Genomic DNA, 17,960 nt, shown 5'->3' with positions numbered 1-17,960 from the left:
TAGCCGGAAGTCATCCTTGCTGAGGCTGAAGCCGCCACAGCAGGGCTAGGCAGCAGTCGGCTCAAGTGGGTAGACGGGATGGCAGAGCGTGCGGCACTGGAGGAGCTGGTGAAACTTCAGGGAGAGCGCGTGCGAGGCCTCAAACAGCAGAAAGCCAGCGCCGAGCTGGTGAGACAAGCAGCAGGGAGAGGGCCTCGGCAAAGCCTGAGAGGATGTAGAGCCAGGATGTTCGGGATATAGGACAGGGATATGAGGGAAAGGACCAGGCTTGTAGGGAGGAGGGTGGGCTGCGTGGGGAGGCATCCGGGGTGGGTCCCGAGAGAAACAAAGCTAGGCCTGAGCAGAGAGATTCTGATGAGGAAGGAATATTGAATGAATGGGAGGGGGAGGGAGGAGAGTGACAGATGGATAGCCCAGCGCCTTGTTTCCTTCCACAGATCGAGGAGGAGGTGGCAAAACTGCTGAAACTGAAGGCACAGCTGGGTCCTGATGAAAGCAAACAGAAGTTTGTGCTCAAAACCCCCAAGGTAATATCATTCCTGTAGGGAGCCACTGAGAGGGTCTCTAATTCTGCCTCCCTAAACCAGGCCATTGAGGAGAATCTGAAATACTGCAGAGGAGAGGACAGTTGCTCTGGGCACTGGGCTGTACTGGACTCTACCTGAGTCATTCTGGGATGGCAAAGTAATGCCAGAAAGTAGGCCAGCTTGGTGATAAGGGGAGTCAGCCTACTGCTGCTACTCCTTCATTCGTTCGGTAAATACGTATTTACTGCTTACTATGTCTCTAGCACTGTACAAAGCACTGAATATACCATGGAGGACAATATAGCCTACCCTCATGGAGCTTACATTCTACTGAAGGAGAGAGACTTAGAATAAATAATCCCACACATGGATTTTTTTTTTTTTTTTTTTTTTGAGAGGGAGTACCCTCTATTACCCAGGCTGGAGTGCAGTGCCCACAATCTTGGCTCACTGCAGCCTCTGCCTCCTGGGTTCAAGCAATTCTCCTGCTTCAGCCTCCTGAGTAGCTGGGACTACAGGTGCCCACACCATGCCAGGCTAATTTTTGTATTTTTAGTAGAGATGGGGTTTCATCATACTGGTCAGGCTGGTCTTGACCTCCTTACCTTAAGTGATCTGCCTGCATACAATGGATAAGTAATTACATATTGTGAAAAATGATATAAAGAAATTAACAAGGTTGCTCTGAGAAAAATAAGGGAGAACTGGGGAATCTGAGAAAGGCTAACTGAGGAAGTGATAAACTAACTGATATAATGGATGAGTAGGAAATAGCAAGAGAAAGTGTGACAAAGATAGGTCCATGTAGAGTATGGAAACCCTGAAGCGGGAAAGAACTTTGGTGGTTTTGAGGAACTAGAGGATGATCTATATGGCTAGAACTAGGTAAAGGAGAGTAGAGTGGAATGAGATTGGAGATTCTTAGCTTATCTTCCAGTTCAGTTCCACTTTCTGTAAGCTCTGTAAACAGAATTGTTTACCCCTTCATCTGGGTTCTCTTGGCACTTCATACATACTTCTGTTATTGCACCAACTTTAAGTAGTTATTTATGTGGTTTATTTACCCTGAGGCTGAGACTAGGTGCCTAAATAGTATAGTCAGCCCTCCATATCCCAGGGTCCCACATTCATAAATTCAACCAACCGTGGATCAAAACCATTCGGGGGAAAGAAACAAATTAAAAAAGAAATCTAGCTGAGTGTGGTGGCTCACACCTGTAATCCCACTACTTTGGAAGGCCGAGAGGGGAGGATCACTTGAGCCCAGGAGTTTGAGACCAGCTTGAGCAACGTAGCAAGACCCTATCTTTACACAAAAAAGAAAAAGGTGTGGTTTTTTGGGGTTTTTTTTTTTTTAGACGAAGTTTCACTCTTGTTGCCCAGGCTAGAGTGCAATGGCATGATCTTGGCTCACCACAATCTCCACCTCCCAGGTTCAAGCGATTCTCCTGCCTCAGCCTCTCACGTAGCTGGGATTATAGGCATGCACCACCATGCCCAGCTAATTTTGTATTTTTAGTAGAGACATGGTTTCTCCATGTTGGTCAGACTGGTCTCGAACTCCCAACCTCAGGTGATCTGCCCGCCTCAGCCTCCCAAAGTGCTGGGATTACAGGCATGAGCCACTGGCCCAGCCAAAAAAAAAAAAACTTTTCAAATCTAATGTAACAGTAAAAAATTTCAAATAAAAAGTACAGTATAACAACTATTTATATAGCATTTACATTGTCTAAGGTATTATAAATAAGCTAGAGACTATTTAAAGTATACAGGAGGATGTGCATATAATTTTATATCAGCAGCTTGAGCATCCATGGATTTTGGTATCCACATGGGGCCTAGAACCAATCTCCTCTGGATACTAAGGGATGACTGAATTTCATAAATGTATTTGAAATTGAATTCCAAAGGAGAGGGGAGATGGTCTTTCTTTTGTTAAGATTAATTCTTTGGGTTCCTAAATTCATTGAGCCTTTTCTTTCTACATATAACTTATTTTTGAAGGTTAAAGAGAGTGTAAAATCCGAAAGTGGTAATGCTCAGTGATTATTCAAAGTATTATATGAAAAGCTTATTGTGGAATTTATGATGGATCAGTCTGTCCTCACCAGTGATCAGTGTCAACATCACTAAAAGTAGGACAACCAGATGTTCCTGCTGCTGTAATGCAATAAGAAGTACACGGCACCACCTATGAAGTACTCTTGCCAAGTAAATTGAACTTGACTCTAATCAGATCTTTGGACTAACTATCAATTTACAGGAAATACTAGAGATGGAGGAACATGTTAAATGACACATCAAGCATCTTGTTCACCAAATCTAGAATGTGAAAAAAAATTTTTAGGACAAATGACCCAATTTCCTCAGTTAAAAATGATTATTTTTAAATAAACAAGGGGTATAGGAGGAAACTATTGTAGATTAAACAGATGTATCAGCTGATTACAACGCATAGACTTTGTTTTGAAGCTGATTCAGATAAATTGATCATAAAAAGATATTATTGAAGCAACTGGGGAAAACTGACCATGGCTTAGCATTAGATAATATTAAAGAGTTGCTATTAGTTTTGTTGGTTATAATAATAAAGATAGAGTCTTTTGGGTTTTTTTTTTTTTTTTGAGACAGAGTCTCACTCCGTTACCAGGCGCCAGGCTGGAGAGCAGTGGCGTGACCTCGGCTCACTGCAACCTCTGCCTCCTGGGTTCAAGCAATTCTCCTGCCTCAGCCTCCCGAGTAGCTGGGACTACAGGCACGCGCCACCATGCCCAGCTAATTTTTTTGTATTTTTAGTAGAGACGGGGTTTCACCATGTTGGCCAGGATGGTCTCGATCTCTTGACCTCATGATCCGCCCGCCTCGGCCTCCCAAAGTGCTGGTTGGGTTTTTTTAATGTCCTTATGTGTTAGAGATTTATATGAAGTATTTATGGATGAAACGATATGATGTCTGGGATTTATTTTAAACTAAGAAAAACATGTCAGGGTTTAAATGAAATAAGAATAGCAGATGTTAATGGTTGTTGAAGCTGGATAATGGATAAATGATAACCCAAAATACTATTCTCTATGTTGTGTCTTTGAAAATTTCTATACTATAGTGTTAAAATAAGATTATGCTAGAGAGTTAATATGCATTTTAGTATGTTGAGACACATTTCTTGACGTAAGATTCATATTAACAATAGAAAATGCCGGGCGCAGTGGCTCACATCTGTAATCCCAGCATTTTGGGAGGCCAAGGCGGGCGGATCACGAGGTCAAGAGATTGAGACCATGCTGGCCAACGTGGTGAAACCCCGTCTTTAAAAAAAAAAAGACAAGAAACAATAGAAAACTCAGTACTTTGGGGACAAGACCTTTTCAAGGGGTCTTCATGGTAACTATTTTTATAATAATTCTGAGATGTCATCTGCCTTTTTCGTTGTGTTACCATTTGCCCTGAAGGCACAAAAGCACTGGTGAGTGGAACTACTGCTGTCTTAGCATAAATTAAGATAGTGACACTAAACTGTACTAATAGCCAGTATGTTCTTCACTGCCATGCACTCAAAGTGAGTAAATAAATAAATAAAATTCAGTTTTACTTAAGAATGTCATTGATAAAATAGTAAAACTTTGTTCATTTGTTTGTTTTGCGGGTTTTTATTGGAGATAGAATCTCACTGTTGCCCAGGCTGGAGTACAGTGGCATGATCCTGACTCACTGCAGCCTCCACTTCCGGGGTTCAAGCAATTATTGTGCCTCAGCCTCCCGAGTATCTGGGATTACAGGCAGGTACCACTATGCCCAGCTAATTTTTTTGTATTTTTACAAAAATACAAAAAACATATAAGAAACACATAGCATGTTTCACCATGTTGCCCAGGCTGGTCTCGAACTCCTGAGCTCAGGCAGTCCACCCACCTCAGCCTCCCAAAGTGCTAGGATTACAGGCATGAGCCACCATGCCTGGCTGAAAACTTATTAATTTTGTTGAATCTTGACCCTTGAGTACCCTCTTTTTAAATATTTGCTATGACAAAATGAGAAATACATACAAAGCACTTCTGCACTCCAAGGTAGGGAAAATGCTTATGCCATTGTTCAAATTGCAAGCTGATCTAGCTATTTTTTTCATAGAACATCTTTTCTTATTTGAATTAATAACTGAAAGACAAATGGTTTTTAAAACTTGAATATTTGGCAGACATTTTTACAACAATGAACAAAGTGAGCCTTGTCACCTCAAGGAAAACATTTGATGGTATTTGTTGGCAGTGATAAAATTCAAGTATTCAAGTGAAAGTTAGAATTTTAGAAAACTTGGGCTGGCGCAGTGGCTCACACCTGTAATCTCAGCACTTTGGGAGGCTGAAGTGGGCAGATCACAAGGTCTGGAGATTGAGACCATCTTAGCCAACATGGTGAAACTCTGTCTCTATTAAAATACAAAAAATTGGCCGGGCATGGTGGTGAGCACATGTAGTCCCCAGCTACTCAGGAGGCTGAGGCAGGGGAATTGCTTGAACCCGGGTGGCAGAGGTTGCAGTGAGCCGAGATCATGCCGCTGCACTCCAGCTTGGCAACAGAGCAAGACTCCGTCCCCCCGCCCCCAGAAAAAACAAACTCTTCCTTTTACAACTACATATTTGTGTAAGATTAGGTTTTCTTTATATACTTCAACCAACATAACATATCACGATAGATTAAATGCAAAAATCACATATGAGAATCCTGCTGTCTTCTATTCAGCCAGACATTAAAGATTTGCAAAAACATAAATCAGTGTCACTCTTCTCACTAAATTGTTTGGGAAACAGTTACCTTTTTCTTTTCTTTTCCTTTCCTTTCCTTTCCTTTTCCTTTTCCTTTTCCTTTTTCCTTTTTCCTTTTTCCTTTTTCCTTTCCTTTCCTTTCCTTTCGAGTTTCCCTCTTTTGCCCAGGCTAGAGTGCAGTGGTACGATCTCAGCTCACTGCAATGTCCGCCTCCCGGGTTCAAGTGATTCTCCTGCCTTAGCCTCCCAAGTGGCTGGGATTACAGGCACATACCACCACACCTGGCTAATTTGTGTATTTTTAGTAGAGACAGGGTTTTGCCATGTTGGCCAGGCTGGTCTTGAACTTCTGACCTCAAGTGATCCATCTGCCTTGGCCTCCCAAAGTGCTAGGATTACAGGTGTGAGCCATCTCGCCCAGCCAACAGTTACCTTTTTCTAAAATGTTATTTGTGTTAACAGGTAATAGACACATTATTTGTTTTTTTGTTTGTGTGTGTGTTTGTTTGTTTAAAGATGGGGTTTCACCATGATTGTCAGGCTGGTTTTAAACTCCTGACCTCAGGTGATCCACCCACCTCAGCCTCCCAAAGTGCTAGGATTACAGGCGTGAGCCACCGCGCCCGGCTAGACACATTATTTGTTAAATGAACAAATATTTTTAAATTTTCGCAGTTCTAATTCTAATACAGTAAATATTGATAAGTATAATCCACTTTGAGGTCTTTAATAAATAGTAAGAAGAGTGTAAAGAGGTCTTGAAACCAAAGACTTTGGAGTAGGGTATAAAAGCCCAGATTGGAAGCTCTGACCTGGAAGGAGAACACAGTTCTAGTCCTGACTGCCACAAACATGCTGAATAACCTTAAGTAATTACTTTATTTCTCAACACCCTGTACTTCGTCTATAAAATGTATCTGCCTAGCCTATGTCATAGACTTGTTGCCAAAAACAAATTAGAGAACAAACAGCTTTTACTATGAAGGTACAACAACTTCATCTCCACTCACTGCAACCTCTGCCTCCCAGGTTCAAATGATCCTCCCTGCCTTTAGCCTTCTGAGTAGCTGGGATTACAGGCACCTTTTGTTTGTTTTTATGAGACAGAATCTTACTCTGTCACCTGGGCTGAAGTGCAATGGCACAATCTTAACTCATTGCAACCTCCGCCTCCCAGGTTCAAGGATTCTCATGCATCAGCCTCCTGAATAACTGGGACTACAAGGGGTGTGCTACCACACCCGGGTAACTTCTGTATTTTTAGTACAGACAGGGTTTCACCATGTGGGCCAGGCTGGTCTCGAACCCCTGACCTCAGGCAGTCCATCCTCCTTGGCCTCCCAAAGTGGGATTACAGGCGTGAGCCACTGTGCCTGGCCTCAGGTAGGTGTTTGTTATTAGGCCAGGAAATGTTCTGTTATCCCTGAGTTTTTAATAAAACAGCTTAAAAAAAAGTTCTAAGAATTTTATAAAATAGACTCAAGCTTAAAAGGGAATAGAGTTTGGAAAGCAGATAGCAAATGGGTATGGGAATTAATAGGGAATTATTTGTACTTGTTTTAAAACTGAGTGGCCTGTAGGAAAATCTGTTTAGAGGAAGATTTGCTTTTTCATTATTGGGATCATCCTTTTATATTTGCAAAATATATTGTTCTTGGTTTTCAAACCTCATTTCTGGTTCTCTTACTGATTTCAACTCCAAGGGCACAAGAGACTACAGTCCCCGGCAGATGGCAGTTCGCGAGAAGGTGTTTGACATCATCATCCGTTGCTTCAAGCGCCATGGTGCAGAAGTCATTGATACACCTGTATTTGAACTAAAGGTGAGGAATGGGCAAGAAGAAACTACGTGGTAGATGAGTGGGCATTTGAATAACAAAGAAGACAACAATAGAGTAAGGACCCAAAGGGCCTATTCCTGTTGTGGACACAGACCAGTCTTTTCTCCAATAAGAAGAGGGACAAGACTGGCTTGGAGGGAGAGGCCCTGTCTTTTATTATCTTGGGAGTGGTAGTTCTGGCTCCTAACTACATTGTATTGGATGGTCTATATTTGGGATGTTTTCTTGATTCATGTAAACCATACATATATAAATATGCAGCCACTCTCCTATTGATGGACTCTGAGGTTGTTACTAGTTTTTTGCTATTAAAAACCAGATTGCAGGCCGGGTGCGGTGGATCACAAGGTCAAGAGATCGACACCATCCTGGTCAACATGGTGAAACTCCGTCTCTACTAAAAACACAAAAAATTAGCTGGGCATGGTGGTGCGTGCCTGTAATCCCAGCTACTCAGGAGGCTGAGGCAGAAGGATTGTCTGAACCCAGGAGGCGGAGGTTGCGGTGAGCCGAGCGCCATTGCACTCCAACCTGGGTAACAAGAGCAAAACTCTGTCTCAAAAAAAAGAAAAACCAGATTGTAACTGGACAGCCTGTAGTTCCAGCTTCTCAGGAGTCTGAAGCAGAAAGATCACTGGATCCCAGGAGTTCACGGCTGTAGTGTACTATGATGGTACCTGTGAATAGCCACCATACTCCAGTCTGGGCAACGTAGCAAAACTCTGTCTCTAAAACAAACAAACAGACCCAGATTGGATTACTGCCTGCTTCAAACCCCAGTGATTACCACTGCACTTATAGTACAACCAAAACTCTACTCAGGTTTACAGAGCCCTAGGTGATCTGGCCACTGCCTTTCCTACCTCATCTCAAGCTATTTTTTTGTTGGGAAACCCCGCAAGAGCCAAGGCAAGAGTCTGAAGCCTCGGTGTGTTCTCATATAAACATAGAATTAGAAACGAATTACAAATAATGGTTATGTAGTTATTTCTATATATATAATCATAATCATATATTCATATATAATCATAAATATATACATCTATATAATCATTTAATCTTTAATCTTACTAATAAGTCTCAGGTCAAGAAGCATGGGACTGAAGTGGCATTGGAAAAGAGGTGACCCTAAGGCAAGATGCTCTAAGTCCTTTGTCACACCCACATAAGGGCTGCTGGAGGACGCCTTGGCTGTGTGACAGTGTCAGTGCTATGAAAGTGCCCGCTGTTTAGCCAGCTAGGGAAGGAGACGTCCAAGATGGCTGAGATGTCTCCTTCCTCAAGGGAGTGAGGAGAAAACTTCGCTCTCCAAGCTTTTGTGGTAGGCCTGATGGCTGTCAGGGAGGCCCACAGACATCCAGGGACTTAATTGTCTCTGTGTGGTGCTGTGCTTCAGCGGTCACATTCCATGTCTACTTTCAAATTCTGCTTCTGCACCTGGTTCCTCTTTTTCTTAGAAAATAAGAATAAGTAATAGTAACATAAATCTTAGTGACCTTGTTATTTCTTGACAAGCATGAAAAAAGTGCTGACACCTTACGTTTTCTCCTTGCCTCAGCTTCTTCAAAGTCTTGGGCCCCCTGTCTCCAAGACACATGATTTACCTGACCCTATCACTTACCACCATTACCTCGTCTTACCTACCCTTCCCCCTGCTTTGTACTCAATAAAAGTCAGAGCGTCCAGGCACTCGGGGCCAGTGCCGGACTCTGAGCTTTGGTTGACAGTGGACACCTGGGCCCAAACTCTGTTTTCTCTTTCTTGGTGTCTTGTGTCTTTTAGTTTCCCAGTTTCTCGTCTCCATGCCAGCAGAGAGGGACTCACGGGACCCTATAATTTTTCCTCTTGCCAACTATGCTACTCTGGTCTTCTTCCTATTCTTGGAACATACTCAATGTGTTTGTACCTCTGGGCCTTTGTTCTTGCTCTTCCCTTTTCCTGAACTCCCTTTCCTTAGCTCTTTGCATGATTTATTTCAGATTATACTAGAGACTACAGATTTTAACTCCTTTTTTCAAAAAAATAAGTAAAAATAGAGACAGATGTCTTGTTGTGTTGCCCAGGCTGCTTGCGAACCCCTGGCCTCAAGTGGTCCTCTTACTTCAGGTTCCCAAAGTGCTGGCATTATAGGCATGAGCCACCATATCCAGCCAGCCAGATTTTAATTTCAGAGCTCAGCTAACATGCCACTATTCAAGTAATCTTCTCCAACTAACTTCTTTATAGTAGGTCTTCTCTATCACAATAAGCTGGTTTATTGCCTTTAGGCTATAAAACTATCTGAAATTATCTGTTGTTTCCTTCATCAATGTAGTAGTACCTGTCTCTTTTTATTGATATTTAATTGTACATATTTTTTTTTTTTTTACCTACTGTATTAGTGTGCTAGGCCTACCATAACAGAGTACTACAAACTGGGTAGCCTAAACCACAGAAATTTATTTTCTCAGTTCCAGAGGCTGGAAGTTGACATAACATGTTGGCAGGCCTTGTTCCTTCTGAGAGCTGTAAGGGAAGGATCTATTCCAGGCCTCTCTCCATGGCTGTAGGTGGCCGTCGTCTCCCTTTGTCTTTTTTTTTTCTTTGTTTGAGACAGTATCTCACTCTGTTGCCTGCAGTGGCCCAATCTCATCTCACTGTAACCTCCACCTCCCAGGTTCAAACAATTCTCCTGCCTCAGCCTCCTAAGCAGCTGGGATTACAGGCATGCACCACCATGCCTGGCTAATTTTTGTGTTTATTTGTTTATTTATTTATTTTTGAGACGAGTTTCATTCTTGTTGCCCAGGCTGGAGTGCAAAGGGGCGATCTTGGCTCACCATAACCTCCACCTCCCACGTTGAAGTGATTCTTCTGCCTCAGCTTCCTGAGTAGCTATGATTATAGGCATGCACCACCATGCCCCGCCTTTTTTTTTTTTGTATTTTCAATAGATACAGGGTTTCCCCATGTTAGCTGGGCTGGTCTTGAACTCCTGACCTCAATTGATCTGCCCACCTCAGCCTCCCAAAGTGCTAGGATTACAGGCATAAGCCACTGCACCCAGCCTCCCTTTGTCTTTACATCATCTTCCCTCTGTCCCTGTCTAAATTTTCTCTTCTTACAACAACAGATTGGATTAAAGCCCAACTTGGAGACCTCATATTAGCTTAATCATCTGTTTAAAGACCCTATCACAAATGTAGTCATGTTCAGAGGTTACTGGGAGTTAGGACTTAAACAAAGGAATTGGGGAAGAGTGGGGGCCAGGGGGACACAATTCAGCCTGTAACATTAGTGTGTGACTGTTTCTGATACTGTACACTGGAAAGCTTCAGGCTTTTTAATCTTTGCCAATCTGGTAAGTGAAATATGCTATTACCTGTAATAGACATCACAGGGCAAGGACTGCTATAATGCCCTTAAGACATTACTCAGTTTTTACTTTTGACATTATTCAAATCTCAGGCATCATAAAAACATGTTTGTTGGTCTCCTAGTTGTTTACCCACTCCTAGTTGCTTATCAAGAAAAATATTTTTAAAAAGAAAGAGCTATATACCTAAATATCAGATATTGAAATGTTATGGGTAAGTTTTTTCTTTTTTTTTTTTAAGACGGAGTTTCGCTCTTGTCACCCAGGCTGGAGTGCAACGGTGTGATCTCTGCTCATTGCAACCTCTACCTCCCAGGTTCAAGCAATTCTTCAGCCTAAGCCTCTGAATAGCTGGGATCTCACTCAACTAGTTTTTGTATTTTTAGTAGAGATGGGGTTTCACCATGTCAGCCAGGCTGGTTACAAAATCTTGACCTCAGGTGATCCATCCGCCTCACCCTTCCAAAATGCTGGGATTACAGGTGTTAGCCACCATGCCTAGCCTAAAAAATTTTTTTAGTTTGAATAACCTAAACATCTAATAGTATAACATTAGGGAGGAAGTAAGTACAGAGCTTCTTGTAACTGAATTTATGTATCTCTTTTTTTTTTTTTTTGAGACGGAGTTTCATTCTTGTTACCCAGGCTGGAGTGCAATGGCGTGATCTCGGCTCACCGCAACCTCCACCTCCTGAGTTCAGTCAATTCTCCTGCCTCAGCCTCCTGAGTAGCTGGGATTACAGGCACGCACCACCACGCCCAGCTAATTTTTTGTATTTTTAGTAGAGACGGGGTTTCACCATGTTGATCAGAATGGTCTCGATCTCTCGACCTCATGATCCACCTGCCTTGGCCTCCCAAAGTGCTGGGATTACAGGCATGAGCCACCGTGCCCGGCCAAATTTATGTATCTTTTAAAAATACTTCAGGCTAGGCGCAGTGGCTCACAACTGTAATCCCAACACTTTTGGGAGGCTGAGGCGGGTGGATCACGAGGTCAAGAGATCAAGACCATCCTGGCCAACATAGTGAAACCCCATCTATATTAAAAATACAAAAATTGGTTGGGCATGATAGCATGCACCTGTAGTCCCAGCTACTTGGGAGGCTGAAGCGGGTGAATCGCTTGAACCTAGCAGATGAAGATTGCAGTGAGCCGAGATCACTCCAGTCTAGCAACAGAATGAGACTCCATCTCAAAAAAAAAAAAAACTTCATGCTGAGAAGTTGAGTCTGAAGAAAGAAAGTTTTTTAAGAGAAAAAATGTAAAAAACAAAACAAAAACTTCAGCTCTTTTACAAAATCAAAATAGAAAAAAAAGAAAATTGGTGTTTCCTTTTAATGATAACTACCTCAAAGACCTAAGGATAGGGATAAAGAGCAGAGGGAAATGTAGACAAGTTGAAATCAGTCATTTTTATTTTCAGAACTTCCTTTTAAATTGTTATATTTATTATTATGACCACATTTACTTGTGTTTTCTCCAGGAAACACTGACGGGAAAGTATGGGGAAGACTCCAAGCTTATCTATGACCTGAAAGACCAGGGCGGAGAGCTACTATCCCTTCGCTATGACCTCACTGTATCTTTCCAAACTTGGGCTCTTGAGACTTTGGATGGATTGGCACTCACTGGGCTCAGGTTTAAGAATAGGCAGACATAGGTAGGATCAAATACAAAGCCTTTGGCGATTAGGGGGATTATTTCTCTAAACCAGGAGCGGGACTTTAGCTAAACAGAGCATACGCACCCTTAGAAATCTTCTGAATCCTGAGTGAGACATCACTTGATGTCAGGGCCCAGTTCTAACTCTACAGTCATCCCCTAGCTCCAGAATACCTCAGCCCTGCTCTGGCCAGTGGAAAAAATTCTCCTTAATGGAACAGCAACACATTTCCTTTGTCTCCAAGCTACGCAGAGAATCATCTGCTTAGAAATCCCATATGGGGGCCTTTATCTGGTCTGTGGCCAACCTGCCCAGCCCCTTGCCCTGCTCAAAAAAGTCCAGTCAACACTACCAAAGAGAAAGGTGCCTTAATCTTTTTTGAGCCTTCAGCTGCCCCATGTGGTAGCACAGTTGGTTCTTTCTGATGTTTATTAGTGCTGTTAATCTTATGGGTGACAGTTTTACCCATAGAGGGAGGGGTTAAACCTCAGCTTCTGTTGGTGATGATAATCAACTTCCAGACATTGATAGGAGGGGCTTTCTCCTTAACTCTGTCATCAGGTTCCTTTTGCTCGGTATTTGGCAATGAATAAACTGAACAACATTAAACGCTACCACATAGCAAAGGTATATCGGCGGGATAACCCAGCCATGACCCGAGGCCGATACCGGGAATTCTACCAGTGTGTGAGTGTTGGGAAACCGTAGTGGGGATGGGTTCCTTGGGGCTCTCTCAAGCCAGCAGAATCTATTGAGTACTCCTGGTGTCCTGAGCAAACTGGATGACCAGGTAATGCTCTTAGATTTCTATGGTGTTTTCATGCAGATTTCACAATGTCCCTGTGGGGTGTGGGGTGGGGTGAAGGGGGGAGGGGTTGAGAATAAAGTCTGTCCATTTTACATATGAGTAAACTTGATACCCAGTAGATGAAGAGATCAGAGGGATAAGAAAGGCAAAGTCAGGACTAGAACCCTTGGTCTAGTCCTCTTTATTTTAAACCACAGTGATAGGATCATAGCAGAAGATAAGGAAATTAGCTTTGATATATCAAATCATCCAGACTGATGCCAGGGCTTCTGGATGAATAGGGAAAATGGCTAAGCAATAAAGTCATAATTACCCCATCCAGTAGGAGAAGTTAACAAGAAGATGATGAAGTAGAAAATGAAGGAATAACCCAGTAGATGGAAAGGAAACCAAAACTAGTGAGAAGCCCAAGGATGCTGGGGTTTACCTCTGGGCTGATGATCAGAAAATGAAAGGGAAACCAGGCCTTCCTAGAAAGCAGAGCTCCCACAGTCCCCCACTTCAGAAAGGTGAATCCCTGAAGACCACTGGCTACCCCTCTCCCTGTAGGATTTTGACATTGCTGGAAACTTTGATCCCATGATCCCTGATGCAGAGTGCCTGAAGATCATGTGCGAGATACTGAGTTCACTTCAGATAGGCGACTTCCTGGTCAAGGTCAGAGATGACAAGGATGGGAGGGCAAAGTTGGGCCTGGCCTCTCACAAGAAAAGATCCTTGTGCAGAGGGACCAGTAGCCCAAGTGACCATGACTATTGACGGTCATGTAAGAAAAGAGACTCCCCCCTCACTATGTGTTGGTTCCCTGTAGGTAAATGATCGGCGCATCCTAGATGGGATGTTTGCCATCTGTGGTGTTCCTGACAGCAAGTTCCGTACCATCTGCTCCTCAGTAGACAAGCTGGACAAGGTAACAACCCAAGTACTTGACTTCTTCTTTCAGATCCCACCCTGTCTTGGGAAATGGAAAATAAGATTGAGAGAGAGGTGCATGACTCTATACCCACCAGAGGAAGGTTAGCCCCAAGATGTAGGCTGATGGGCAGCTACTGCTCCAGGACTGTTTCCTGAGGACAGTACGTACTTGCTGTATGGTGCAGAAGCTACCCAGGGTCCCTGACTGATGTCTGTCTGCCTAGGTGTCCTGGGAAGAAGTGAAGAATGAGATGGTAGGAGAGAAGGGCCTCGCGCCCGAGGTGGCTGACCGCATTGGGGACTATGTCCAGCAGCATGGTGAGGAACAGAACCAAGCTTCCCCGGCAGCCATCCCACTGCCCTCAGTTCTAAAGTTGAAACTCTTCTGTGTATGTAGGGGAGCAAGTGTGTGTGTATCTGTATGTATGTACACACACATGCACAGGCAACTGGACTTCAGGCAAGAAAGTCAACCCCCCCCTTACCTTTTTTATTTTCTTGTCAGCCTCACTCACAAGTCTCTCTCCCCAGGTGGGGTATCCCTGGTAGAACAGCTGCTCCAGGATCCTAAACTATCCCAAAACAAGCAGGCCTTGGAGGGCCTGAGAGACCTGAAGCTGCTCTTTGAGTACCTGGCCCTATTTGGCATTGATGACAAAGTGAGTCAATTTGGAGATGGGATCCCTTCTGAGCTCTGGGGCTTCAGGTCCCTGATCTTAATCTGGCACTGACTATGTTCTTATCTCCACAGATCTCCTTTGACCTGAGCCTTGCTCGAGGGCTGGATTACTACACTGGGGTGATCTATGAGGCAGTCCTGCTACAGACCCCAGCCCAGGCAGGGGAAGAGCCCCTGGGTGTGGGCAGTGTGGCTGCTGGAGGGCGCTATGATGGGCTAGTGGGCATGTTTGACCCCAAAGGACGCAAGGTGCCATGTGTGGGACTCAGCATTGGGGTGGAGCGGATTTTCTCCATTGTGGAACAGAGACTGGAGGTAGGTCCTTGGGGGTGTAGAAGACAGACTGAGCAGTGGTGGTACCCAAGCTATCTGATCTCTAAGGGAGCAAGTGGTGCTGCTTTGGGCAGGGAGCATCTCACAGAAATGGAGAAAAGATTATTGCTCTTTTTCACAGATTCCCACCCCATTATAGGCCAGTTTTATGGATCTTTAATCCACAATATTTCTCCACTAAATCCTCTGCCCTAGGTCCCTACTTCCTTCAGGGCTGTCACAAACTTGGGCTGGTGTATCCAAGACCTAGATCATCCTCATAATACAGAATACTTAACATTTTACTGTCTCGTGCCAGGCACTGTGCTTGGTGCTTTTCATGCATTATCAAAATACAGTACTTACCACAGTCCTCTGAGAGTAGCTAACTTTATTAATTGCATTTTCCAGATGAGAAAACTAAAGCATTATAGATCAAACAATTTGCTAAAGGCCTGAAACTTGTAAGTGATAGAATTTGAATCCAGGCAGTCTGACTCCAAAGTCTTGCCACTAACTACACTATAATATTGTCTCTAAATGGGAAACATGTGCATGAGGTCCTGGTATCCCTTAGATGGCTACCTTGACTGTCTGGCACCTAGAATAACACCAAGGAAGCCTCTTGTGGCCCCAACACCACTTGGTTGCTGCTGATCTTAAGTGGCTGGTTGCATTTTATCCTCTGGGAAATGCTCTGGCAACCTCCCCACAGTCCTTTGCCTTTTCTCTAGCGTTGAAACTACCCGTTTCCCAGTTGAGATCATTCTTCCAGTAGGCATCTTACGTTGTATAAACTCTGAAAATAGTTGTCCCAAAAAAGACAAGGGGCAGCAGCAACAGCAGCAGCAGCATTCTCCTTTCCCCTCACCCATACACACCCCCACCTGTGTCTGTAACTGAAGTGTGAGAGGCATAGTGTCATAAATGGGTAGATAGTAAGTAGGGACTAGAAATGCCCAGGGTGATCTAATTACCTGGGGTAGGCTCATAGTAGTACTTCTGTGTGAATGCTTTGGTGGACCCTTAAGGTACTAAATGGACCAGCTGAGCAACATGGAGACCCTGGCTCTACAGTTTAAAAAAAGAAAAAAAAAATTTTTTTTTAATTAGCTGAGCATGGTGGTGTGTGCCTGTATTTGGCTGAGGTGGGAGGATCACTTGAGCTCGGGAGGTTGGAGCTGCAGTGATCATGCCACTGCACTCCAGCCTGGGCAACAGAGACCCTGTCTCAAAAAAAAAAAAAAAAAAAGTTGGGCGGTGTGGGGCTGGGTGCTGTGGCTGACACCTGTAATCCCAGCACTTTGGGAGGCCGAGGTGGGTGGATCACAAGGTCAAGAGATCGAGACCTCTCTGGCCAACCTGGTGAAACCCATCTCTACTGAAAATACAAGACTTAGCTGGGCATGATGGCAAGCACTTGTAGTCCCAGCTACTCGGGAGGCTGAGGCAGGAGAATCACTTGAACCGAGGTGGCTGAGGTTACAGTGAGCCAAGAACGCACCACTGCACTCCAGCCTGGTGACAGAGCGAGACTTCGTCCCCAAAAAAAAGAAAAGTTACCTTTACCCTTGCCCTAGGTTATTTATTCTGATACATCCTACGTACAAGTCAGTCACTTCAGTCCTTGTATCTTCTAAAAGCTACCTTATGCCCAAATGCTAGATTAGAAGACAGGGCCCCTGTCCTGGTAGAGCTGAGTTGGGCTTGGTCTCAAAATCCTGACTAGAGCCTGCTTTGTTTGTTCCTTGAAGGGGTTAGCCCAGCTCTCTGACTCTTATCTGCCCCTTCCCCAGGCTTTGGAGGAGAAGGTGCGGACCACGGAGACACAGGTGCTTGTGGCATCTGCACAGAAGAAGCTGCTAGAAGAGAGACTAAAGCTTGTCTCAGAACTGTGGGATGCTGGGATCAAGGTATGGGAGGCAAGCCCCAGAGTGGCAGCAAACTTGGGTGTGCTGGGCACAAACTGAATAAAAGCGCACTCATAATGGATCCTGCCCTAACTTCTTGAGGTGGAGCGAAGAACACGGTGCCAGCTTGGACACCCAGGAAGGTGTCCCTGAGGACAGCAGAAGCCAGTCTTCCTCTTCTGCTCTTGTTCCGTGCAGGCTGAGCTGCTGTACAAGAAGAACCCAAAACTACTGAACCAGTTACAGTACTGTGAGGAGGCAGGCATCCCACTGGTGGCTATCATCGGCGAGCAGGAACTCAAGGATGGGGTCATCAAGCTCCGTTCAGTGACTAGCAGAGAAGAGGTGAGGGAGGCAGACAAGAAGGCTAAGGGACAGAGAATGTATGCCATTTTGGCAGGCCCATGCCCATTCAAGACCTGAGCAAAAGCCTGGCATTCATATTAGTACCAACTCATAAAGGACTTGAGAGTTTAACCTGTTACTGTGGTCTTAGTAGGGTGAGATCTCCATCCCTGCGTACACCCTGGGGGTCTTGGCGCCCCCAGGAGGTACACTCTAGCCTGAGGTTAATTAGGTTCCTGCTCTCAGCTGAGACAACCCTGATGCGTAGAGGGTTAGAGGAAACTGTTGGTTCTCAGGGAGCAGGGGAATTGAAAATGCTTATACCACCTTCTTTTTCCATCCTGGCTAGGTGGATGTCCGAAGAGAAGACCTTGTGGAGGAAATCAAAAGGAGAACAGGCCAGCCCCTCTGCGTCTGCTGAACTGAGCACACTATCAGAGGAAAGGAAGTGGGACTGGCACTATTTGAGGCTAAGACAAACTGCATATGTACTTCAGCTGCTTTGCACTTTTCCATTTCAGCAAGACCTGAAGAGTGGTCAGAACAGAGCCTTTAATTTTTATGATGGTTATTTTATTGATTACTGGCAAAAATGGCCAGGTAGTACACCTTTTTCATACAAAGCCCTGGGAGCTTAATCCAGTCTGTGTTCCTGGGCTACAAGGACCCAGCCTGAGATGCTCTCATCTACAGAGCCCCACACCAGATGAAGCAGATGCCGCCCTACAACCAGTCGCTAAAGGTCCAATAAAATGCCTCATGCCTCAACCATGGAGCCTGCTGTGTCACTGATGCCTAGCTCCGCGCCTTTCGGGGCAGACCACAGTAGGGTTGAAAAAGG

At 44.3% G+C, this 17,960-nt stretch overlaps 1 protein-coding gene across 1 annotated transcript; it reads left to right on the top strand.

Moving 5' to 3' along the window:
- The first annotated feature begins 5 nt into the window (after positions 1-5).
- On the top strand, positions 6-17,887 carry HARS1 (histidyl-tRNA synthetase 1). Its single transcript, XM_035286408.3, has 13 exons — positions 6-168; positions 438-527; positions 6,991-7,110; positions 11,971-12,066; positions 12,712-12,837; positions 13,508-13,615; positions 13,770-13,868; positions 14,098-14,191; positions 14,405-14,532; positions 14,625-14,867; positions 16,661-16,777; positions 16,973-17,119; positions 17,469-17,887. Exons 1-13 carry the CDS (start codon positions 79-81, stop codon positions 17,538-17,540), a joined length of 1,530 nt encoding a protein of 509 aa, XP_035142299.1. The 5' UTR covers positions 6-78; the 3' UTR covers positions 17,541-17,887.
- The last annotated feature ends 73 nt before the right edge of the window (positions 17,888-17,960 follow it).

Source organism: Callithrix jacchus, chromosome 2 (assembly GCF_049354715.1).
Source record: "Callithrix jacchus isolate 240 chromosome 2, calJac240_pri, whole genome shotgun sequence".
NCBI classification, from domain to species: domain Eukaryota; kingdom Metazoa; phylum Chordata; class Mammalia; order Primates; family Cebidae; genus Callithrix; species Callithrix jacchus.
The sequence above is the reverse complement of the archived record's forward strand: the minus strand, read 5'-3'. Positions and strand labels throughout refer to the sequence as shown.